Here is a 27,500-nt window from a genome sequence, read left to right as displayed (position 1 = left end):
GTTGTGGGATTCCAGATCCAAAGTAAATAGAAATACTTTAGACAAAAAAACATATCCACGCCACATTGGGAGAGGCGGGTTTTAGGAGAGTATTTAGAAGTTGAGGTTTAGGAAAATATTTTTTTTAAATATGCAAAGAAAAATATATATACAAGGGACAGGACAAAGACGTCTGACAGCTACGGCATCTTGAATAGCCAAATAAAATACATTTAAAACTAGATTGCATTAATAAGCACGCACCCATTAAGAAAATGACTGTAAAAACTGTTATTTCCCCTTGTATTGATGAAGAATTGAAAAATTGTATTGTTGAGAGGGATGAGGCAAAGGGTATGGCAATTAAGTCTAGCAGCCCAACTGATTCGCAAACGTGCTGCAAATGAAGAAATCATGTGACTAAACTAAATTAAAAGAAAAAGAAACTACACTATGAAACAAAGATCAATTTTATAAATAATGATACTAAAAAGTTTTGGGCACCTTAAATAACATTTTGGGGAAAAAAGCCAACTCGGTCATATCAAATCAAATCAAATTGTATTTGTCACATACACATGGTTAGCAGATGTTAATGCAAGTGTAGCGAAATGCTTGTGCTTCTAGTTCCGACAATGCAGTGATAACCAACAAGTAATCTAACTAACAATTCCAAAACTACTGTCTTATACACAGTGTAAGGGGATAAGGAATATGTACATAAGGATATATGAATGAGTGATGGTACAGAGCAGCATACAGTAGATGGTATCGAGTACAGTATATACATATGAGATGAGTATGTAGACAAAGTAAACAAAGTGGCATAGTTAAAGTGGCTAGTGATACATGTATTACATAAGGATGCAGTCGATGATGTAGAGTACAGTATATACGTATGCATATGAGATGAATAATGTAGGGTAAGTAACATTATATAAGGTAGCATTGTTTAAAGTGGCTAGTGATATATTTACATAATTTCCCATCAATTCCCATTATTAAAGTGGCTGGAGTTGGGTCAGTGTCAATGACAGTGTGTTGGCAGCAGCCACTCAATGTTAGTGGTGGCTGTTTAACGGTCCTTCATTCATTGAATCAGATGGCTCATTCATCACAAAGCCAACTGATATTGCAAACTACTTTAATGACTTTTTCATTGGCAAGACAAACGCTGACATGACATATCCAAGTATATGGGACCAAATGATGAAAGACCAGAATTGTACTTTTGAATTCCGTAAAGTCAGTGTGGAAGAGGTGAAACAATTATTGTCTATGAACAACGACAAGCCACCAGGGTCTGACAATCTAGATGGAAAATTACTGAGGATAATAGCAGATGATTTTGCCACTCCTATTTGCCACATCTTTAATTTAAGCCTACTAGAGAGTGTGTGCCCTAAAGCCTGGAGGAAAGCTAAAGTCATTCCGCTACCCAAGAATAGTAAAGCCCCTTTACTGGCTCAAATAGCTGACCAATCAGCCTGTTACCAACCCCTAGTAAACTTTTTTTTTTCAAATCAAATCAAACTTCTGGAAAGAATTGTGTTTGATCAGATACAATGCTATTTCACAGTAAACAAATTGACAACAGAATTTCAGCATGATTATAGGGAAGGACACTCAACAAGCACAGCACTTACACAAATGACTAATGATTGTCTGAGAGAAACTGATAATAAAATGATTGTGGGGGCTGTCTTGTTAGACTTCATTGCAGCTTTTGACATTATCGATCAGTCTGCTGCTGGAAAAACGTACGTGTTATGGCTTTACACCCCCTGCTATAATGTGGATAAAGAGTTACGTGTCTAACAGAACACAGAGGGTGTTCTTTAATGGAAGCCTTTAAAAAATAATCCAGCTAGAATCAGGAATTCCCCAGGGAAGCTGTTTAGGCCCCTTGCTTTTTTCAATTTTTACTAACGACATGCCACTGACTTTGAATAAAGCCAGTGTGTCCATGTATGCGGATGACTCAACACTATACACGTAAGCTTCTACAGTACTACATAGAGCCTTGACTACATGGATCTCTATTCCACATCAAGTAACATACGCAAGCAGTGAAATGTGATTTAAAACAGATAAAAACAGACACATGCATACACACACACAAATACACACAGAATATCATACGCACTATACATACACATGCATTTAGTACTGGTAGATAAACTCAGCAAAAAAAGAAACGTCCCTTTTTCAGAACCTTGTCTTTCAAAGATAATTAGTAAAAATCCAAATAACTTCACAGATCTTCATTGTAAAAGGTTTAAACACTGTTTCCCATTGTTCAATGAACCATAAACAATTAATGAACATGCACCTGTGGAACGGTTGTTAAGACACTAACAGCTTACAGACTGTAGGCAATTAAGTGCACAGTTATGAAAACTTAGGACACTAAAGAGGCCTTTCTACTGACTCTAAAAAACACCAAACGAAAGTTGCCCAGGGTCCCTGCTCATCTGTGTGAATGTGCCTTGGGCATTCTGCAAGGAGGCATGAAGACTGCAGATGTGGCCAGGGCACTACAGGGAGACAGGACGGACAGCTGATTGTCCTCGCAGTGGCAGACCACGTGTAACAACACCTGCACAGGATCGGTACACGATGGCAAGAACAACTGCCCGAGTTACACGAGAAACACACAATCACTCTATCAGTGCTCAGACTGTCCGCAATAGGCTGAGAGGCTGGACTGGGGGCTTGTAGGCCTGTTATAAGGTAGGTCCTCACCAGACATCACCGGCAACAACATCCAATCAGGAAGTGACTCTTATTTTGAAACCCCTGTATTTCTATGCATCCCTTATTGCCTATTGAAAGGGATATCAACCAGATTCCTCTTTCTGTGGATTCCCTAAGGTGTCTACATCCTTTAGATGTAGTTTCGGGCTTTTATTTTGAAGAATGAGCATAAACGTCCAAATTGCGTACGTGGTCAGTTGTTGGCTCTCAGTGTGATTTTTGCGCTAAACAGAGAGCTCGCCATTTTTCCTCCCGGTCCTAGTGAAAAGCCAACTGTCCCGGTTGATATATTATCGAATAGATATTTGAAAAACACCTTGAGGATTGATTATACAAAAACGTTTGCAATGTTTCTGTCGATATTATGGATATAATTTGGAATTTTTGTCTGCGTTATCGTGACCGCTATTTCCGGTGGATTCCTAGGCATAAACGCATCAAACTAACGGAGGTATTTGGATATAAAAAATATCTTTATGGAACAAAAGGAACATTTGCTGTCTAACTGGGAGTCTCGTGAGTGAAAACATCCGAAGCTCATCAAAGGTAAATGATTCATTTGATTGCTTTTCTGATTTTCGTGACCAAGTTACCTGCCGCTAGGTGTACATAATGTTTTGTTAGTATATTGATAAACTTACACAAACGCTTGTATTGTTTTCGCTGTAAAGCATAATTTCAAAATCTGAGACGACAGGGTGATTAACAAAAGGCTAAGCTGTGTTTCGCTATATTTCACTTGTGATTTCATGAATATGAATATGTTCTAGTAAGATTATTTGACCGTTGCGCTATGCTACTTAGTGTAGTTGATGACAATTATCCCAGATCCGGGGGGGGTTCCAATAGGTTAAGTCTGTAATACCAACATGTTTCAAGCAGACCACCATAGTCCCTGTGCCCAAGAACACAAAGGCAATCTGCCTAAATGACTACAGACCCATAGCACTCACGTCTGTAGCCATGAAGTGCTTGGAAAGGTTGGCAGGCTCACATCAACACCATTATCCCAGAAACCCTAGACCCTTTCCAATTTGCATACCGCCCAAACAGATCCAAAGATGATGCAATCTCTTGCACACCACACTGCCCTTTCCCACCTGGACAAAAGGAACACTTACGTGAGAATGCTATTCATTGACTACAGCTCAGCGTTCAACACCATAGTACCTTCAAAGCTCATCCCTAAGCTAAGGATCCTGGGACTAAACACCTCCCTCTGCAACTGGATCCTGGACTTCCTGACGGGCCATCCCCAGGTGGGGAGGGTAGGTAGCAAAACATCTACCACGCTGATCCTCAACACTGGAGCTCCCCAGGGGTGCGTGCTCAGTCCCCTCCTGTACTCCCTGTTCACCCATGACTGCAACACCATCAAGTTAGCAGACGACACAACAGTGGTAGGCCTGATCACCAACAACGACGAGACATCCTATAGGGAGGAAGTCAGAGACCCAAGAAGACTCGAGGCTGTAATCGCTGCCAAAGGTGCTTCATCAAAGTACTGAGTAAAGGGTCTGAATACCTATGTAAATGTAATATTTCCATTTTTTATTATTTTTTATTATAAATGGGCAAAAGAAAATACCTGTTTTTGCTAGGTCGTTATGGGGTATTCTGTATAGATTGATGAGGGAAAGAACAATTTATACATTTTTAGAAAAAGTCTGTAACCTAACCAATTTGAAAAAGTCAAGGGGTCTGAATAATTCCGAAGGCACTGTACTTTTCTGTCGTGTAGTGTATATTCTTCAAGAATCAATTGGTATGTATAATTAATTTATAAGTCAAAAATTGAATGTAGCAACTGCAGATGGCCCCTTTTAACACTAGAACTCAGCAGTCATTTTGACTGCTCCTGAATCAAACGGTTATGTTACTCTGCCATTTTTAAGTCATGTTCCCTTCCTTTGGCTTTTCCTAAATAAGTCTATATAACACACTGTCGGTGTTAAAATCTTAAAATCACAAACAGAACTGGAGTTACAACCAGTTTTAGGAGGACATATCATTTTTATAATGGTTTTCTCCCGTAGCTACTCCTTCCCCCGAGTGGCCTTCTCCACTCCTTCTGACAGTTGAAAGTGCATTGCCCAGCTGATGACCACCCCAATAATTGCAAAAATTGAACTAAACAATACCACAAATTTCACACACCGCATATTAAATACATTATGTAAAGTATGATGCAGAGAATGGGTGAGTTGATGAGCTTGGGGAAGCGAACACTGCATAATTACCAATTGTGAATGACAAACAGGGCAGGCCATTCTATTGTCTTGATCTGTTATAATTATAATATCAAAGTGGGATGTATCCTAAATCAGTCCACAGAATCCAGTCTCATTAGTCTACTCTGGCCTACTTTGAGTAGGCTACACTGTGAAAGCGTGCTTAATTGTACATGCTGGCTTTCAATGTCTGGGAAAAAGATCCACATCGGGCAGCAGGTGAGCAACTGCCACCTGCTGGTGATGGTGATGAGGCTTGAGGCAAGCGGAGAAATGTGACCATGGACAATTGGCCGGCACCATGAACAAAGTGAGACGGGAGCTCCCTATGCGCAAAATAAGGCACCTGCACCTGCACAGTGGTGCTGAAGAATTACAAGACAAAGGGGACTCAATAGAGAGAACCGGAGACTGTTATGCACTACAACTAAACAAAGGTATGTCAGTGTGTCACGCAAGTGAAAGTTACAAAGATATGTGTCAACTGTTAGGACAAGCGATAACCACTAATTAAAATCCAACTGATGCCATTGTGTGACGACGCACTGGCACGAGCTCGATTGCTGTCATATCAAAACTTAGATCCATTATAATGGCATTATTGCATTTGTGCAGATTTTCACTTCATCAAGGCCACTTGCCGCTTATGTTTAGGCTAGTGATGTTTTCATATTTGACAAGACGTCTTGCTGACTGGGTGTTGGTATTGGTATTATGTTGTCATAAAAATTAGATATTACCGTGTTCCAGCACTGAAGTTCTGGTTCATAGTTGTAACAGTCATTCCACAAATAAAATTGATTGAACAGATGAATTTGTTTGTTTTTGTTTTTACGTATAGCCTACAGTAACCTAAACTAATGAAATGTTAGAATGTTGCAGTCAGAATGACTTGAGGCCAAGTGGTTCTAGTGGTAAAAAAAATCAATGGGTAATATATAATAGTGATTGAATCAAGATTGAAGCATTTAAGAGATGAAGAACCATCCAGATTGTGCTTAAGTAATACATAGTGAAATGTCATCTCTCCAGCCTTGTATCCTTATTGTGCCACACATCACGAGAATTAACATGGCCTTTTCCCCCTAGTGGTTGTATATTAAAATTACATGTATTGGTTCAATAGTTCAAAACATTGATGTTATAGTGCAGTTATAATGAAATTGCCAGATTTACAGTATGTAGTGTGAGGTGAATCAAGCATTGTAGTAGCAATAGCACTGTTGTGTGTTATTTTGTAATATGTTAATACGATGTTACTACTGTGACTGTTACTACACAGGTATAAGAGCATACTTCATCTAAAATGTTACCTTTTGATGTTTTTGTTTTTTAATCTATGGACTTTACTACGTGGATTCACAACCACCACCATATTACTTTAGAGAAATAATCTGACTGAGGACTTTACCCATTATTCTTTGTTGTGTCTTCCCAGAGAGCCCAGGAAGGTGGTGCTCCACAGAGGGGCGACGGGCCTGGGCTTCAACATAGTGGGTGGAGAGGACGGAGAGGGCATCTTCATCTCCTTCATCCTGGCAGGGGGACCTGCAGATCTGTGTGGCGAGCTGAGGAAAGGAGATCGCCTCGTCTCTGTAAGGATAACCTAACACGTGCACACTCATGCTGGCACTCTAGCACGTACACTTGCACACACACACCGAGTTTGAAGGCACACACAGCCACACACCGTCTGTAAGAACATCTTCAAACACTATTGCACTTACACACATGGGCACAGCCATGCTACACTAACACACACAAAATGGAATGTGCAAAACAATCTTCAATCCATTTGCACAGATATTTCCATCATCGCCAGTCTTGTGTAAGTTACTGTACCCAGCGGGCCAAGCTGGTCACAATTATCTTCATTACAGCGAATTTCGCCTACTGGGGATAGTCAAAATGACATTTTAACAGTTTTTTAGTACCACTTGTGTCCCATTGTGTTTTTAATGCTCTGTGTTACACCCTATTCATGTTGTCTGTTGTATACAGTGCCATCAGAAAGTATTCACAACCCTTGGCTTTTTCCACATTTTGTTTGTTACAGCCTTTATATAAAATGTTTGTTTTTTTTAAGTGTAAAAACAATTCTTAACACAATTAGTAACATTTCTAAAAACATAGTTTCACTTTTTCATTGTTGGGTATTGTGTGTAGATGTGAGGGAAAAAAAAGTATTTAATACATTTTGAATTCAGGCTGCAATATAACAATGTGGAATTAGTCAAGGCGTATGAATACTTTCTAAAGGTACTAATATTTTTATTTTTTGAGTTTTTAAGTTGAGCCATTTGTCTGCTTTGCTACACTTGATCAGGTCGATATTGTAAAAGATAATGTGTTCTCGAACACTTGCCTGGTTGACTAAAATCTTGTGAGAGTGAGGTTGCTTGATTAGCATGAACATGAACCTGATGACTTGTCTCCTTTCTGCTTTTCCCGCTTGCAGGTGAACGGGGTGGACCTCCGCAGCTCCACTCACGAGCAGGCGGCTGCGGCACTGAAAAATGCTGGGCAGACTGTAACCATCGTGGCCCACTACAGACCAGAGGGTGAGTCATTATGTGATGACATAAGCGGGGGGCATCACTGTCATTTTTTCTTTGTATTTGTACTTATGTATGCGGTTCTGAAGGTGTGAGCGTCACTGCTAGACTAGAGTCCGGGGCCTCAAAGTAAGTTAACTCCTTTATTGCTCCCACTGAACACAACACTGGGGCATATTCAGGTAGTTCACACAGCTAAAGATGGAGCGTAATAAAGCAGACCTGATTGTTTTACCATGTGGAGAAGCGCTCTCTCATTTCACTTGACTGACTGGGCATATTACTGCTGTGTGGCTAACTGCATCAGGAGTTGGACTACTATTGGATCAAACACCTGCTTTGATATACTAGTGTGGTGCTCTTAGGTAATTGAATTACCACAGTAGATATCTGCTTATAGCAAGCTTCACGACATTCGATGAGAACAATTATAATCTAATATCAGCAAGCTTGCTTTAAACAGACATTTCCATCAATGTATATCTACTGAGCCTTATTGCAAGCTTGAATGCCATATGTAATGTTTTACCAATGGCTGCTAAAACCACGTACGGCAAGTAATCACCTTGTGTTCTGTGGAGATGCTAAATAGCCTACTGTAAGCCCATTGTTATCTCCACTTACAGTACCAGTCCAAAAGTTTGGACACATGTATTCATTCAAAGGTTTTTCTTTATTTTGACTACTATGAAATAAAACATATGGAATCATGTAGTAACCAAAAAAGTGTTAAACAAATAAAAATATATTTTATATTCTTTAAAGTATCCTTTGCCTTGATGACAGCTTTGCACACTTGGCTTTCTGTCAACCAGCTTCACCTCGAATGCTTTTCCAACAGTCTTTAACGTCTTATGGCTGGGGGGCAGTATTGAGTAGCTTGGATGAATAAGATGCCCAGAGTAAACTGCCTGTTACTCAGGCCCACAAGCTAATATATGCATATTATTGGTATATTTGGATAGAAAACACTCTGAAGTTTCTAAAACTGTTTGAATGATGTCTGTGAGTATAACAGAACTCATATAGCAGGCATAAACCTGAGACAAAATCCAACCAGGAAGTGGGAAATCTGAGGTTTGTAGGTTTTCAAGTCTTTGCCATTCAGTGTACAATTTGGTCCGATTGCACTTCCTACCTTGTAGAACCTTGTTTCAGGCTTCTACTGTGAAGGGGGAGAGAATAAGAGCTGTTTGAGTCAGGTGTCTGGCAGAATGCCATGAGCTCAGTCTCGCGTGAGCCCTTGAGAGTTAGCTGCGTTTCTTTTCCTTTCTAAAGACAAAGGAATTGTCCAGTTGGAATATTATTGAAGATTTATGATAAAAACAGCCTAAAGATTGATTCTATACATCGTTTGACATGTTTCTTCGAACTGTAATGGAACTGTCGTCGGAACTAAGTGCCTGCCCCTTGTGAATTTGGATTTGTGAACTAAACGCGCAAACATAAAGGAGGTATTTGGACATAAATTATGGACTTTATCGAACAAACAAAACATTTATTGTGGAACTGGAATTCCTGGGAGTGCATTCTGATGAAGATCATCAAATGTAAGTGAATATTTATAATGCTATTTCTGACTTCTTTTTACTCCACAACATGGTAGGTATCTGTATGGCTTGTTTTGGTCTCTGAGCGTTGTACTCAGATTATTGCATGGTGTGCTTTTTCCGTAAAGCTTTTTTGAAATCTGACACAGCGGTTGCATTAAGGGGTCAAGTCCTTACACAGCCTGGAGGTGTGTTGGGTCATTGTCCTGTTGATAGTCCCACTAAGCACAAACCAGATGGTTTGACATATCGCTGCAGAATACTGTGGTGGCCATGCTGGTTAAATGTGCCTTAATTTCTAAATAAATCAGACAGTGTCACCAGCAACGCACCCCCACACCATCACACCTCCACAGTGGGAAATCGTCCGTTCACCTACTCTGCAAAGACACAGTTGGAACTAAAAATCTCAAATTTGGACTCATCAGACCAAAGGACATATTTCCACTGGTCAAATGTCCATTGCTCGTGTTTCTTGGCACAAGCAAGTCTCTTCTTCTTATTGGTGTCCTTTAGTAGTGGTTTCTTTGCAGCAATTCGACCATGAAGGCCTGATTCACGCAGTCTCCTCTAAACAGTTGATGTTGAGATGTCTGTTACTTGAACTCTGTGAAGCATTTATTTGGGCAGCAATTTCTCAGGCTGGTAACTCTCCTGCAGAGGATAAGTTCATTAGAGTTAACTCTGGGTATTCCTTTCCTGTGGCAGTCCTAATGAGAGTCAGTTTCATCATAGCTCTTGATGGATTTTGACTGCACTTGAATATACTTTCAAAGTTCTTGAGATTTTCCGGATTGACTGACCTTCATGTCTGAAAGTAATAATGGACTGTCGTTTCTCTTTGCTTATTTGAGCTGTTCTTGCATAACAAAATAGGGATATCTTCTGTGTACCATTGCTACCTTGTCACAACACAACTGACTGGTTCAAATGCATTAATAAGGAAAGAAATTCCACAAATGGACTTTTAACAAGGTACACCTGTTAATTGAAATGCATTCCAGGGGACTACCTCATGAAGCTGGTTGAGAGAATGCCAAGAATGTGCAAAGCTTTTATCAAAGCAAAGGGTGGCTACTTCGGAGAATATAAAATATATTTTGATTTGTTTAACACTTGTTTTATTACAATATGATTCCATTTGTGTTATTTCATAGTTTTGATGTCTACACTATTATTCTACAATGTATAAAATAGTACAACTAAAGAAAAGCCCTTGAATGAGTAGGTGTGTCCAGACTTTTGACTGGTACTGTACATGGGTTACAACATGCGCTGTGATGACACTGAATACCTCATGAAGCTGGTTGAGAGAATGCAAAGATTGAGAATGCAAAGATTGTGCAAAGCTTTCATCAAGGCAAAGGGTGGCTACTTTGAAGAATCTAAAATATATTTTGATTTCTTTAACTTAACACTTTTTTGGTTCATGCATGATATTGATTACTACATGATTCCATATAGTAGTTGCATAGTTTATGTTAAGTGAGAGATTGGGAGGGGTAGAAGGGAGCTGAAGGGTGGGAGAAAAAAAACAAGGTAAATAAGGTCAAATATACTGTGTCTGTAAAATGTTTAGAACGTTTGTGAAAAAGCACAGTTAAAAATATAAGGAAAATAGAATCAAACTGGATGGTCTTCAGAGATATATGGGATGGGTTGAGGGTAGCTGAAGGATGGAATTAAAAACAAACAAAAGATAACTATTGTATAATTACAGTCCTTGCCAAACGTTTTGAGTGACACAAATTTTCAAAGTCTGCTGCCTCAGTTTGTATGATGGCAATTTGCATATACTCCAGAATGTTATGAAGAGTGATCAGATGAATTGCAATTAATTGCAAAGTCCCGATTTTCCATTTAAATGAACTGAATCCCCCAAAAACATTTCCACTGCATTTCAGCCCTGCCACAAAAGGACCAGCTGACATCATGTCAGTGATTCTCTCATTAACACATGTGTGAGTGTTGAGGAGGACAAGGCTGTCGATCACTCTGTCATGCTGATTGTGTTCGAATAACAAACTGGAAGCTTCAAAATGAGGGTGGTGCTTGGAATCATTGTTCTTCGTCTGTCAACCATGGTTACCTGCAAGGAAACAAGTGTCGTCGTCATTGCTTTGCACAAAAGTACTTCACAGGCAATATTGCTGCCAGTAAGATTGCACCTAAATCATCCATTTATCGGCTCTTCAAGGAGAGCGGTTCAATTGTTGTGAAGAAGGCTTCAAGGCACCCAAGAAAGTCCAGCAAGTGCCAGGACCGTCTCCTAAAGTTGATTCAGCTGCGGGATCGGTGCACCACCAGTACAGAGCTTGCTCAGGAATGGCAGTAGGCAGATGTGAGTGCATCAGCACGCACAGTGAGGCGAAGACTTTTGGAGGATGGCCTGGTGTCAAGAAGGGCAGCAATGAAGCCACTTGTCTCCAGGAAAAAAATCAGGGACAAACTGATATTCTGCCAAAGGTACAAGGATTGGACTGATGGGGACTGGGGTAAAGTCGTTTTCTCTGCTGAATCCCCTTTCTGGTTGTTTGGATCATCCAGAAAAAAGCTTGTCAGGAGAAGACAAGGTGAGCGCTACCATCAGTCCTTTGTCGTGCCAACAGTAAAGCATCCTGAGAGACCATTCATGTGTGGAGTTGCTTCTCAGCCAAGGGAGTGGGCTCACTCAAAATTTTGCCTAAACACAGCCATGAATAAAGAATAGTACCAACACATCCTCCGAGAGCAACTTCTCCCAACCATCCAGGAACAGTTTTGTGACGAACAATGCCTTTTCCAGCATGATGGAGCACCTTCCCATAAGGCAAAGTGATATACACTGCTCAAAAAAATAAAGGGAACACTTAAACAAGTCAATCACACTTCCGTGAAATGAAACTGTCCACTTAAGAAGCAACACTGATTGACAATAGTGCAAATGGAATAGACAACAGGTGGAAATTATAGGCAATTAGCAAGACACCCCCAATAAAGTAGTGGTTCTGCAGGTGGGGACCACAGACCACTTCTCAGTTCCTATGCTTCCTGGCTGATGTTTTGGTCACTTTTGAATGTTGGCGGTGCTTTCACTCTAGTGGTAGCATGAGTTGGAGTCTACAACCTACACAAGTGGCTCAGGTAGTGCAGCTCATCCAGGATGGCACATCAATGCAAGATGTGGCAAAAAGGTTTGCTGTGTCTGTCAGCGTAGTGTCCAGAGCATGGGGGCATGCTCCAGCATGACCGGTTTGGCGGTGGATCAGTCATGGTGTGGGGTGGCATTTCTTTCGTGTATATATGTATATACGTGTATATGTGTATATACGTGTGTATATATATACGTGTGTATATATATGTATATATATGTGTGTATATATATGTATATGAATATGTATATACGTGTATCTATATATACGTATATCTATGTATATACGTGTATCTATATATACGTGTATATATACGTATATATATATACGTGTATATATATATACACGTGTGTATATGTATATATATACGTGTGTATATATACATGTATATATGTGTATATATGTGTATGTATATATGTATATAATATATATACATATAATATATATATACATGTATATATATATACATACATATATATACACATATATATATATATGTATATATATATACATACATATATATACACATATATATACACATATATATATATACATATATGTATATATATACATATATATACACATATATATATATACATATATGTATATATATACATATATATACACATATATGTATATATATATATATATATACACATATATGTATATATATATATATATATATATATATATATATATATATATATATATATATATATATATATATATATATATATATATGTATATATACACATATATATATATATATGTATATATACACATATATATATATATATGTATATATACACATATATACATATATGTATATATATATGTATATATACACATATATATATATACATATATGTATATATATATACATATACGTATACATATATGTATATATATATGTGTGTGTGTGTGTGTGTGTATATATATATATGTGTATATGGGTGATTGGAAATGATGCATACAACTATATTGATGGAAGCTACACTCGATCTGCAATATTAAAGCTGATCTACTGTATCTCTTGGCTTGCGCTGATTTAGTGAAGGCTCTGCTTCACACACTGCTAGGACCGTGGACTACACCAACTATCAGGAGTAGAATTAGTTAGCAATCGGTGTCATAGCCTTGTCCCCCATCCGGCCTCACTTGGAATGTTCCAGGGAGCAGTCTGTAAGTACTAAATAACATCAAGGAGGAACAGAGAAAAGATTCAAATGAGTTATGTTATTATTGACATAGTGTTAAGAAGTCATACTGTGCTTTAGCTAGCAGTGCAGTTTATGCGCAAAAGAGTCTTTATTTTATTGTTGCAGTGTTTTATGAATGAATTATCTTTCGGATTGATTCTATTGATTTTGTTTTGGTGTAATCTCAATCTGAAAATAAATGCTATAATGAGGCATTTCTTGTTGGGGGTCTTGGAGAAGGAACAGGGTTTATTGCATTAAAGGGAGTCTCTTCCACCTTAAGTTTGCCTCTTTCTAGACCTGGCTTCAAATACTATTTGAAATCATTTCAAATACTTAAGCTGGGCCTGATTGAGCTTGCATGGCGCAATGGAACCAATTGAATAGTCGCAAAACGTCAAGCCCCGCCCACCTGGTACTCCAGACAGGCAAAAGCAAACGCTGAACGTTTTGAAAGATTTCAAATAGTATTTGAACCCAGGTCTGTCTTTTCTTATCCATATTATAATGGTGCATTATTACATTACAAACCAATCTCCTTCATAAGTGAGTCCATTATGCTGCTGGAAAGTGGGTAATGTCACGTTACAAATGGTAAAATGTAACAGTTGCTTACTAACAGAACTGCTTTCCAACTGTGAACCTGCTCATCTTTGTCAAATATAATTACTTTCTATTTAATCTCCCACTAGACAGACCTAGGTTCATATACTATTTGAAATCATTTTAATTCTTTGACCGTATGCCTTTGCCTGCCTGGAGTGCCAGGTGGGCAGGGTTTGCACTTGTCAATTGATTCCATTGCAACAGGCAAGCTCAACCAAACACAGCTGAAGTATTTGTATTGATTTAGAATAGTATCTGAACCCTGGTCTGTTTCCAACCATGAGCGCATTCAGTGGAGTGCAACGTCACAATGCGTTAGAAATACACTTGTGTAGGACATACTTGTTTCTCTGTTATGTAGAATAGGGAACCATGTCAGCTCTATGCATGGTATTTGTAACTGCAACATCAGGCCTTCTTGAATGTCTTTATCCTGATGGGACTTGTTATGACATCACGTGAATCCCATATCTTATTTCCACGGCAGGTTTTGTGGTCACTTTTTCTACTTGCAGTAAAACGGGATCCGCAGTTTAAGATGACATTCATTGCTGAGCAGAACGGTCCACTCAAGCTAAATAGGGGATATTTCACCCTGCCATTCCCTCAATGTCATTTAAGAACTAGTATGCACTTCGATGCATTCCCCTTTTATAGTATATTTTCATGTTTACTTTAAAAAAATATAACAATGAATAGCTCAGCTGATCTACAGTATTTTGTCTACCTTCATTGATTTAGATATTTTGCTTTCTCAGGCCATGATTGCCAAAACAAATGTTAAATCATACTGTAGATGTGGAAAAGTTCATTGATTCAACTGACTTGAGGGTTTATTTTAAGTCTAGGTGTAAGGAAATGCTGATGAATGCAATAAACATTGTAAGATGTGATCGATATGTCTCAACTTGAAGTTCAAAGTAAATGTGTTATGGAGATTATGAGATGGACCTTGCCCCTGACACAATTTTTTATGTATTGTTAGTTTCGCTCTTGTTTTTTCTAAACGGAATGTATACGTCAGGTAAGTGCTCCCTTTATCACCTACCTGCACATGTACAGTGGGATCTGAAATTATTGACACCCTTGATAAAGATGACCAAAAATGACTGTTAAAAAATAAAAATTGAATATTGAGCTATATTGTATGCTCACAAAAAAAGGGAAATTATATTATTTTTTACTTATACAATTGCTCAGAGAAGTAATACTTTTTGTCTCAAAAGGGTAGGGGTCAGAATTATTGACACGCCTGTGTTCAATACCTTTTAATACCTCACCTCGCGAGGATAACGGCACTGGGCCTTTTTCTAAAATGTTTTATGAAAACATTGGGAGTGATCTTAGACCATTCCTCCTCCATACAGAATCTTTCCAGATCCTTTATATAATTTGTCTGTGCTTATGGACTGCCCTCTTCAATTCAAACTACAGATTTTAAATTGTGTTAAAGTCTGGAGACTGAGATGGCCATTTCCAAATGTTGATTTTGTGGTCAATTAACAATTTCTTTGTGGATTTTGATGTGAGGGTTATTGTTTTGCTGGAAGATCCACTTTTGGACAAGTGTCAGCCTCCTGGCACAGCAAACATATTATATCCTAAAATCCCAGTAAAAGGACATTTTAGGATATAATCTGTTTGCAAAATAGCCCCATAACATTAAAAACCCACCACCATATTTTACACTAGGTGTGGGGGTTCTTTCAAAACAAAACCCACCACTGTTGTGCATCACCAAAGACCTCTATGTCATCCAACAAATGTAAACACCTGTGGTGTCATTTATCAATATTGCGTAAAAACTATTCTAAAGTACTACTTACTAACGGAATTTAGAATGGTCGTACCCATAGAAAAAGTGTGATTTATCAAACAATCCTACGAGTGTCATACGCACACTGTTAGGAGATAACATTGATCAATACCAATTGTTCATGTGCTCGTGCATGGCTTTGATGTTTGCATTTCAAAACTACCCTAATTAACCATATGGTCAAAATCATCCCTTTAAAGCTGTGGGGAAAATACAACACCGTACCATGAAATACAACGGCGCAACCAAAAAAAGCAAAGAAAAAAACTTTCAGACTGAAAGAGGTGCTAGTGTCAGAGATTGAGTACAGACGAAAGGTTTTATTTGGCTTGCTCAGTTGTGGCTTGACCAGTAACAAAAAAAACATTGCTACGAAGAGAGGAGCATTAGGACAATTTATGTTGCTTTAGCAATGGAAAATATACTTAAATGTGTAGGCAACACTCATCAACAAGCCATCCATCCTCAACAGCTTTCAAACCTTTCAACAGCTTTTCAAAATCTTTCAAAACCTATAGTTGTATAGGCTAAAATTGCTGTTCTGTGGAATGAAAGAGTTGTACATTCCACCTTGCCACCATACCACCACATTCAGCAGGGTATATTGCGCATCACATAACCTATCACCTGCACATAAATAGTGGAAGCCTTTTTCTGTTCACATAGTTTAAATAATTTTGTGATGGTAATTTTTTGCGATGTGGGTGCTGTCTTTTGTTCTGTTCTTATTTGGGAACCCAAAGAAACCCCTATTGACTTCAAACTGTTGTTGTAAATTGTATATAACTGGTCGCTTTGCTAACGATTACATCCAAAACATTGACTCAACAAGAGCTGTGACATGCCAATCGGCAAACTCCCACTGAAAAGTGCCCGTTGCCAAAAACCAGAGGGTGGAGAGCACTTGGATGTGCATGGGAATGGCATGTGTTGGCATGCATTGCGTTCCAAATCTTCGAACAGAGCAGGATAAGATCAATCAATTTTCCATTATCTCAGTTTTTATAGTCTTTCAACAATGGTTTCACCCTCACACGTACCTCTAATTTAACAAATTACTGTACTTTAAATGGATTATTATCTTAACAAATGCACTGTGGTGGTCAAATTATATTTCATGTCAAGATGTGTTGCATGAATTAACTATGGTAATACAATTAAATAAAAATGATTTTATTACTCACAATATAACACTTTTTCAACATGTATTTTCCTCATTCTACATTTGATAAGCAGTTCCCTTATTCCACCACTTGGCACTGTGTGTGTGCGTGGTCATGGATGTGAGTGAATTTACGCACACTCTCAAGCAAACATTCTTATTGATGAATCTCCCACTTTGCGTGGAAATGAGCCCACATACAAATAAAATCAATTCACATTTTGTCACATGCGCCGAATACAACCGGTGTAGTAGACCTTACAGTGAAATGCTTTCTTACAAGCCCTTAACCAACAATGCTTTAATAAGGTAAGAATAAATGTTTAAGTGTTAAGTAAAAAAATTGATAAATAGAAAATAAAAGTAACAAATAATTTAACAGATGCAGTAAAATAACAAGGCTATATACAGGGGGTAGACGTGCGGAGGCACAAAATGTGCGTATGCACCGGTTAGTTGAGGTAATACAGTGGGGCAAAAAAGTATTTAGTCAGCCACCAATTGTGCAAGTTCTCCCATTTAAAAAGATGAGGCCTGTAATTTTCATCATAGGTACACTTCAAATATGACAGACAAAATGAGAGAGAAAAAATCCATAAAATCATATTTTAGGATTTTTTATTTATTTATTTGCGAAATATTGTGGAAAATAAGTATTTGGTCAATAACAAAAGTTTATCTCAATACTTTGTTATATACCCTTTGTTGGCAATGACAGAGGTCAAATGTTTTCTATAAGTCTTCACAAGGTTTTCACACACTGTTGCTGGTATTTTGGCCCATTCCTCCATGCAGATCTCCTCTAGAGCAGTGATGTTTTGGGGCTGTTGCTGGACTTTCAACTCCCTCCAAAGATTTTCTATCGCGTAGAGATCTGGAGACTGGCTAGGACCTTGAAATGCTTCTTACGAAGCCACTCCTTCGTTGCCTGGGCGGTGTGTTTGGGATCATTGTCATGCTGAAAGACCCAGCCATGTTTCATCTTCAATGCCCTTGCTGATGGAAGGAGATTTTCTCTCAAAATCTCACGATACATGGCCCCATTCATTCTTTCCTTCATACGGATCAGTCGTCCTGGTCCCTTTGCAGAAAAACAGCCCCAAAGCATGATGTTTCCACCCCCATGCTTCACAGTAGTTATGGTGTTTTTTGGATGCAACTCAGCATTCTTTGTCCTCCAAACACAACGAGTTGAGTTTTTACCAAAAAGTTATATTTTGGTTTCATCTGACCATATGACATTCTCCCAATCTTCTTCTGGATCATCCAAATGCTCTCTAGCAAACTTCAGACGGGCCTGGACATGTACTGGCTTAAGCAGGGGACACGTCTGGCACTACAGGATTTGAGTCCCTGGCGGCGTAGTGTGTTACTGATGGTAGGCTTTGTTACTTTGGTCCCAGCTCTCTGCAGTTCATTCACTAGGTCCCCCCGTGTGGTTCTGTGATTTTTGCTCACCGTTCTTGTGATCATTTTGACCCCACGAGGTGAGATCTTGCGTGGGGCCCCAGATCGAGGGAGATTATCAGTGGTCTTGTATGTCTTCCATTTCCTAATAATTGCTCCCACAGTTGATTTCTTCAAACCAAGCTGCTTACCTATTGCAGATGCAGTCTTCCCAGCCTGGTGCAGGTCTACAATTTTGTTTCTGGTGTCCTTTGACAGCTCTTTGGTCTTGGCCATAGTGGAGTTTGGAGTGTGACTGTTTGAGGTTGTGGACAGGTGTCTTTTATACTGATAACAAGTTCAAACAGGTGCCATTAATACAGGTAACGAGTGGAAGACAGAGAAGCCTCTTTAAGAAGAAGTTACAGGTCTGTGAGAGCCTGAAATCTTGCTTGTTTGTAGGTGACCTAATACTTTTTTTTCCACCATAATTTGCAAATAAATTAATTAAAAATCCTGCAATGTGATTTTCTGGATTTTATTTCTCATTTTGTCTGTCATGGTTGAAGTATACCTATGATGAAAATTACAGGCCTCATCTTTTTAAGTGGGAGAACTTGCACAATTGGTGGCTGACTAAATCATTTTTTGTCCCACTGTATGTACATGTAAGTAGAGTTAAAGTGACTATACATAGATAATAAACAGAGTAGCAGCTGCGTAAAGAGGAGGTCAGGATAGCCCTTTGATTAGCTGTTCAAGAGTCTTATGGCTTGGGGGTAGCAGAGGGAACAGTCTATGACTAGGGTGGCTGGAGTCTTTGACAATTTTTAGGGCCTTCCTCTGACACTTCCTGATATAGAAGTCCTGGATTGCAGGAAGCTTGACCCCAGTGATGTACTGGGACGTACGCACTACCCTCTGTAGTGCCTTGCGGTTGTAGGCCGAGCACTTGCCACACCAGGCAGTTATGCAACCAGTCAGGATGCTCTCGAAGGTGCAGCTGTATAACCTTTTGAGGACCCATGCCAAATTTGTGCCAATTGCATTGTTTGCTCTATAACCTGTTAGTTCATATGCCTTGAAACCGTGATATTATTTGATTTAATTGTTTTTTCCCTCATCAGTCTACACACAATAATGACAATGCAAAAACAGGTTTTTAGAAATTGTTGCTAATTTATTACAACAAAAACAGATCACATTTACATAAGTATTCAGACCCTTCTCAGTTCTTTGTTGAAGTACCTTTGGAGGCAATTACAGCATTGAGTCTTCTTGAGTACAAGCTTGGCACACCTGCTTTTGGGGAGTTTCTCCCATTCTTCTCTGCAGATCCTCTCAAGCTTGTCAGGTTGGATGGGGAGTGTTGCTGCACAGCTATTTTCAGGTCTCTCCAGAGATGTTCGATCGGGTTCAAGTCCGGGCTCTGGCTGGGCCACTGAAGGACATTCAGAGACCTGTCCCTAAACCACTCCTGCGTTGTCTTGACTGTGTGCTTAGGGTCATTGTCCTGTTGGAAGATGAACCTTCACCCCATTCTGAGGTCCTGAGTGCTATGGAGCAGGTTGTCAAGGATCTCTGTACTTTAATCTGTTCATCTTTGCCTCGATTCTGACTAGTCTCCTGTCCCTGCCGCTGAAAAACATTCCCACATGCTTCACCGTAGGGATGGTGCAGGTTTCAATCTGGGTTTCATCAGACGAGAGAATCTTGTTTCTCATGATCTGAGAGTCTTTAGGTGTCTTTTGGCAAACTCCAAGCGGGCTGTCATGTGCCTTTTACTGAAGAGTGGCTTCTGTCTGGCCACTCTACCATAAAAACCTGAAAGGTGGAATGCTGCAGAGATGGTTGATCTTCTGGAAGGTTCTCCCATCTCCACAGAGGAACTATAGAGCTCTGTCAGAGTGACCATCGGGTTCTTGGTCACCTCCTTCTCCCCCGATTGCTCAGTTTGGCCGGGCAGCTCTTGGTGGTCCTTTTTCCATTTAACAATGATGGAGGCCACTGTTTTTTGGAGACCTTCAATGCTGCATAAATGTTTTGGTACACTTCCCCAGATCTGTGCCTCGGCACAATCCTGTCTAGGAGCTTTACAGACAATTCCTTTGACCTCATGGCTTGGTTTTTTCTCTGACATGCACTCAACCTTATGTTATTATTATTTATTTGCCTTTATTTAACTAGGCAAGTCAGTTAAGAACAAATTCTTATTTTCAATGATGGCCTAGGAACAGTGGGTTAACTGCCTGTTCAGGGACAGAACGACAGAATTGTACCTTGTCAGCTCAGGGATTTGAACTTGCAACCTTCCGGTTACTAGCCCAACGTTTTAACCACTAGGCTACCCTGCCGCCCCATGTAGTCAGGTGTGTCAAATCAACTGAATTTAACCCCAGGTGGACTCCAATCAAGTTGAAGAAACATCTCAAGGATGATCAATGGAAACAGAATGCACCTGAGCTCAATTTAGTCTCATAGCACAGGGTCTGAATACTTATGTAAATAATGGTATTTCATAATTGTTTTTGGAAAAATGTTTTAAATTTCTTTGTCATTATGGGGTATTGTGTGTAGATTATCTTTTTTAATCAATTTTATAATAAGCCTGTAACGTAGCAAAATGTGGCAAAAAGGTCCTTTATCGGAACTCTACAGGCAATTCCTTCGGCCTCGTGGCCTGGTTTTTGCTCTGAAATGCACGGTCAATTGTGGGACCTTTTGATATCAGAGTTAGATATTCAGCGCTACGGGTGGCAACAATGTCATACTCTTTTTGACTAGACAGCATCAGATAATGGGCTACACATACTGAGACAGAGGGGCACTGTTTCGTTCGCTCAGATATTTTCTCTGTTTAGATGCATTCAGCTTCTTGCAAATTGAAGGACATTTATTTTCTTGGTCAATGTTTGGGGCAAGCCTGGCTTCCCTTGGCATCCATAAATATATGACACCTCAATTTGCAATGACCATTTTAGTCTCCGGACATGAAGATCATTAAAAACCTGTGGTTTGAATTGAAGGGCAGTACATAAGCGTTGACAAAGGATATCAAGAATCTGGAAAAATTAATTAATGGTGTAAGATCACTCCCAATGTGTTCCCCAATCTCATAAAACATTTTAGAAAAAAGCTCAGTGCCGTTATCCTCACCAGGTGAAGTATTGAAAGGTATTAAAAACAGGGGTGTCAATAATTTGAATCCTTACCTTATTTGAGAAAATAAATATTACTTGTTAAAATAAATATTTTTCTCTGGGGAATTGTTTTAGTATAAAATATAATTTCCCTGTTATATATTTAGTCATTTTTTTCTCATCTTTTTCAAGGGTGTCAATTTTGGACCCATTTATCATCATTACATTTAAGTCATTTAGCAGACGCTCTTATCCAGAGCGACTTACAAATTGGTGCATATGACCCCATATTATAGGGTGTGTCCCAATAATATCTTGTTTCTTAAGTTTACTCTCGTTCACTACTTCCCACAAAGGAATGTAGAGGAATGGGCTTGGGGGAGTTTCTACTATATTTCTTACACCAGTCATTTACTTTCAAATCCGTGAAGGGAACAAGTGAACACACTTTGGGAGGAAGGAGAGATTATTGGGACGTGACCTTTTTGTTTCTTTTAGTACATTTTTAATACATTTGAATTTCTTCTTAATGAATTAAGCCAATATTGTGTCTATTTTGCTTATGTTTTCCTTTCAGAGTACAGTCGATTTGAAGCCAAGATCCATGACCTGCGAGAACAGATGATGAACAGCAGCATCAGCTCGGGGTCGGGCTCGCTGCGGACCAGCCAGAAGAGGTCACTGTACGTTAGGTAATACCTAAAGAGGTTCCCCGAAATGTAAATGACCATTAGCTTTAACCTAAGTAGGTCTAAGCCCTTAGATCGCAATATCGACTAAGCTAACATGTGGAATTGTTTTAAAATGGTTGTAAAATGTATCATTTAGCAACTTGATTTTGAATTTTAGGACCCTTATTGGTATGCAAAAAATATATAACAAAATATTTTTATGAACCATTGAATTAGGCTTTTACTTTACAACAAGTCAGTTTGTAAAATTCATGGCCTTATAGAGCTGCCCCAGTCAACTGTAAGTGCTGTTATTTTGAAGTGGAAACATCTAGGAGCAACAACGGCCCACCGTGAAGTGGTAGGCCACACAAGCTCACAGAACGCGACCGCCGAGTGCTGAAGCACTTAGCGCCTCAAATCTCCTGTCCTCGGTTGCAACACTCACTACCGAGTTCCAAACTGCTTCTGGAAGCAATGTCAACACAACAACTGTTCGTCGGGAGCTTCATGAAATGGTTTTCCATGGCTGAGCAGCCGCACGGACACAAGCACAATGCCAAGGGTCGGCTAGAGTGGTGTAAAGCTCACCGCCATTGGACTCTTAGCAGCAAAGGGGGGACCAACTCTATATTAATGCCCATGATTTTGGAATGAGATGTTCGAAAAGCAGGTGTCCACATACTGTTGATAATGTAGTGTATAAGAAAACTTATGGAAAAATAGTTTGACCCATGTTTGGTCACATTATTTTGGGCACATTTTTCCCCCTTTGCGCTTTTTGCAATTTCTACAGCCTGGTACTGGGTTACATTGACGACTCCCTTGAAGCTGGTGTGCTTCGTAGAGCAGTACAACCAACACCTTTGTGAGAGTCTCCGCTTTCGATATTTGTGATATATTGTTTTGTAGCTTACACGGTTTGGGTTTTTACAGACAATCTCGTGGTGATTTTCTTGTCCAGATCCTCTCATGAGTAGATAAATTCCACTATCACAAGCCCAGTGTTATGGAATCGGCGCAAACGTTATATCTGCGGAAATAAGGGTTTGAGCTGCAACAGTAATTCTCTAGCATAAACACACGGAGAGCTATTCAATATTCAGAATGACGTCACCGTGTGATGCACAGGTGCATGCGTCAGACAGCTCTAAGGGGGTGGAGATGACTCCAAAACAAACTAAAAGACATCACCAGCTCTAAATAGATTGAAGGTCTACAGCTTAACCTTGCACTCAGGGCTTAAAATTAAAATGTTTAATTGGTAGCACTGGTGCTCCTAACTTAAAAAAATGAGGAGAGGCCTCACGAGTGGCGCAGCTGTCTAACAGTTGTGGTGTCACTACAGCTTGGGGTTCGGTCCCAGGTTGTGTCACAACCGGCCGTGACCAGGAGTCCCATATGACGGCGCACAATTAGCCCAGCATCGTCTGGATAGGGGAGGGTTTGGCCGGGTGGGTTTTACTTGGTTCATTGCGCTCTAGCAACTCCTTGTGGTAGGCCAGGCCCCTGCAGGCTGACTATGGTCATCAGTTGAACGGCGTTTCCTCCAACACATTGGTGCAGCTGGCTTCCTAAGTTAAGTGAGTGGGTGTTAAGAAGAGCGGCTTGGCGGGTCATGTTTCGTAAGACGCATGACTCGACCTTTGCCTCACCCGAGCCCGTTGCAGCGATGAGACAAGATCGTAATCATCAGATTTTGGAGAAAAGGGGAATAAAAATTGTAACCTTGTAAATACATGTTTATTATAAAAAGCCAAAATGTTTCTACAAATACCTGTCATTGAAATTAGTCATTTGTGTAATATTAGGTTTCTACATTATGTAAAATCACTATTTTCCTATTGAGATGTATTAAATTGAAAATGGTGCGCTCTTTTAGAGCGTCAAGTTTGTGATGACGACATGCAAGACATCTGTCATTCATTCATTGCTATGATCACTGATCTCCTGACCATGCGAACCGTTTTTCTTTCTGTGCCCCCAAATTGTGGCCTCTGCTGAAATAAAGGTTTTAAAAAAACATATACATTTTTTTGGGGAGGGGATGTTCTGGTAAAGTTATTACTAGGTTGATAGCTAGCTAGCTAATGAGGTAACAAGAATGACTGAACAAGGTGTAAAACAAATGCGACCCACGAGTAGTTTTATAGCGGCCCGTAGCATGGTTTCTGTGACGAGAAGATAAAAAGGTTGTGCCAGTAATACGGGGCCAGATTTTTTTTTAACTGTTTGGGTTAGAAACTAGCCGTTTTTGTTGTATTAATGGTGCATGACGTTAAATAATCTGCGCTCAGGAAACAGTGATACAAGGAAGCCTTATCATCACAACAGATATTAGAAATAAAAATTAAACAAAAAATTGGGATTATTTTTTGGGTCGCATTGGTGGTCCCCAATTAAAATTCCCGGTTGCACAGCAAAATATTTAATTGGTCGCACTTTAGGGCCTTGCATAACCTCAGATGTTTAGAAATTTGTCAAAAGTCTTGAGTTAATTCCATACCTCAGGCCGTCTGTTTTGTAGATTCAGTTATATTCTGCAATCTACAATGAATGGTAAAGATAAGCACTGTATGAATTCTAAATTTGCAGTGGTCTTCTGTCCATTCATTTAGTTGAGGCATATAGCAGGATCAACACAACCGATGGCGTGGGATGTGGACTCATCTTAACATTGTACTAATTTTGTGATCTTGAAGCATCTGACAAACTGTAGATGTATAATATTTGGTTACTACACCTTATAGTTTACTGTTAATCAAATATTAGCCATATGCCAGCCAGATGACTACATCTAAATGATCAAACTCACTTACTGAATGTGACTTGTTTCCTACTCTTTCCAGAGTCCTATTCGACTATGACAAGACAAAGGACTCAGGGCTCCCCTCTCAGGGGCTCAACTTTAAATTCGGGGACATCCTGCATGTGGTGAACGCCTCAGACGACGAGTGGTGGCAGGCTCGGCAGGTGACCCCAGAGGGCGAGTCAGAGGAAGTGGGTGTCATCCCCAGCAAGAGAAGGTAAACCCCCCTCCTGTTTTTCTATTTTAACTCGTAGTTGTACTCCTGATGTCCCAGGTCTGAATCAGTCCTTGATTAGACGGAGAGAATAAAAAACAAAAGTGTCTCGGACCTCCTCGACAAGTTGCCTATCCCTGCCCTAGTCCACAGGTCCTACAATTAATGCTGTGACTGCAAAACACATTTACCTTTGAAGAACTTGCCGTTCTAAAATAGATTTGGCACATTCAGGTACATATTGGGTTCCTCCCTGCTGAAGCTTTGGTTTCCGTTAGACCGTTTCTGAATATTTATTTAGCCTCTAAGTGGTCTGGATATAGATACTTCTCTGTGTCCGATGTCCTGTATGTCAGGGCCACAAATTAATGGAAAAGTACTGCAAATCTAGAAATTGCATGGTGCTTATTTTAACAAATCATATTGGATTGTTGCATACAGTAGGATTTACAAAATAGTTAACTCAAAAGAAGACTACTTTTGAGCCTTGAAAACGTCTAACAAACATTGAATTTTGAATTCCTGGAATCAGGAAAGAGAATAAGCAGGGAGTGAATCTTGCAACTCTGAATCCTCAAACAGGGAACGCTCAACCAGGAATTTTGGGAACGTTTCTTGAATATTTTTTACTTTAATTTTATTTAACCTTTATTTAACTTGGCATGTCAGTTAAGAACAATTTCTTATTTACAATGACAGCCTACCAAAAGGCCTCGGGTGGGGATGGGCGCTGGGATTAAAAATAAACATCATATACAGTGGGGAGAACAAATATTTGATACACCGCAAATACTTGTTCTCCCCACTGTATATATATGAAAAAACACATCACAACAAGAGACACCACACCACTTCATAAAGAGAGACCTAAGACAACAACATAGCATGGCAGCAACACATGACAACACATTATGGTAGCAACACATGGTCGCAGCACAACACATGGTACAAACATTATTGGGCACAGACAACAGCATAAAGGGAAAGAAGGTAGAGACAACAATACATCATGCGACCCATGGATGTGTGTGCTTTGGGGACCTTTAACAGAATATGAAAGGGTGTTGTATGTGGAGGATGAGGGCTGCAGTAGGTATCTCTGATAGGTGTGAGTGAGGTGTAAGCATCAACCAGTGGGTCTTGTGACGGGTATACAGAGATGAGTGCAGTGATGTGTCCTATGAGGTGCATTGGTGGAAAATCTGATGGCCGAATGATAAAGAACATCTAGCCGCTCGAGAGCACCCTTACCTGCCGATCTATAAATTACATGATCTTGCGACCATCAATTGTGTTACTGACATATTTTATCAGGTTAATGACCTCTAATGAACTTTCATGACCTTAACCCTCAGGGTGGAGAAGAAAGAGAGGGCACGGCTAAAGACGGTCAAGTTTAACTCCAAGTCGCGAGACAGAGGGGTAAGTAACATTTCTGTCTCGTTATGAGGAAGGAGGACATTAGATTTAGTGTTTGACCTGATTAATGAGTATTGTGACACTTTAAAGCAATACTTGCATTGTTTTATTTGGGTTTGAAGTGTATGATTTTAGAATTAATCATGTAGTCTGCATACAAGATGACCTCACCATTCGGAATATACAGTGGGGTCTGAAATGATTGACACCCTTCATAAAGATGAGTTAAAATGACTGTAAAATAAATAATTAAAATACTGAGCTAAAACATTTTAAAATAATATTTTTTTTAATCCTTTTTTTCTCCCCAATATGATATCCAATTGGTAGTTAGTCTTTTCCCATCGCTGCAGTTCCTGTACAGGTCGAGAGCCGTTAGCCCTTGAAACACGAACCCGCCAAGCCACGCTGCTCGCTTAACCCGGAATCCACAAGAGTTGCTAGAGTGCGATGGGACAAGGACATCCCAGCCGGCCAAACCCTCCCCTAACCCGGACAACACTGGGCCAATTGTGCACCGCCTCCCGGTCAGCCCCATATCGAACCAGGATCGCTAGTGACGCAGCTAACACTGCGATGCAGTGCCTTAGATCGCTGCAACACTCAGGAAGCCCAAATTATATTATTTTATAATAATAAAATACTCAGAGAAAGGTATTTTGTTTAACAAGTAATACTTTTTTCTCAAAAAGGTAGGGGTCAAAATGATTCACAATGTGGTTTTCAATTGATATTTTAGTCATTTAATGGGGCTCCTTTAATGGGGATCCTCTTAAGGATTTTTTTTCATTTTCGCCTAAAATTACATACCCAAATCTAACTGCCTGTATCTCAGGCCCTGAAGCAAGGATATGCATATTCATGGTACCATTTCA

The 27,500-nt window shown here is 39.6% G+C and overlaps 1 protein-coding gene across 30 annotated transcripts in view; it reads left to right on the top strand.

Moving 5' to 3' along the window:
- Positions 1-27,500, top strand: part of dlg1b (discs large MAGUK scaffold protein 1b) — a 234,999-nt gene that overhangs the window by 184,391 nt on the left and 23,108 nt on the right. For all 30 annotated transcript variants that reach the window (XM_052477160.1, XM_052477168.1, XM_035800367.2 and 27 more), the window contains 5 exons: positions 6,406-6,562; positions 7,426-7,528; positions 22,090-22,204; positions 25,033-25,209; positions 26,562-26,628. In XM_052477160.1, coding sequence (XP_052333120.1) covers positions 6,406-6,562; positions 7,426-7,528; positions 22,090-22,204; positions 25,033-25,209; positions 26,562-26,628 — 619 coding nt within the window. The remainder of the gene's footprint in view (positions 1-6,405; positions 6,563-7,425; positions 7,529-22,089; positions 22,205-25,032; positions 25,210-26,561; positions 26,629-27,500) is intronic.

The sequence above is a fragment of the Oncorhynchus keta genome, chromosome 23 (genome assembly GCF_023373465.1).
Source record: "Oncorhynchus keta strain PuntledgeMale-10-30-2019 chromosome 23, Oket_V2, whole genome shotgun sequence".
NCBI lineage: Eukaryota > Metazoa > Chordata > Actinopteri > Salmoniformes > Salmonidae > Oncorhynchus > Oncorhynchus keta.
The sequence above is the reverse complement of the archived record's forward strand: the minus strand, read 5'-3'. Positions and strand labels throughout refer to the sequence as shown.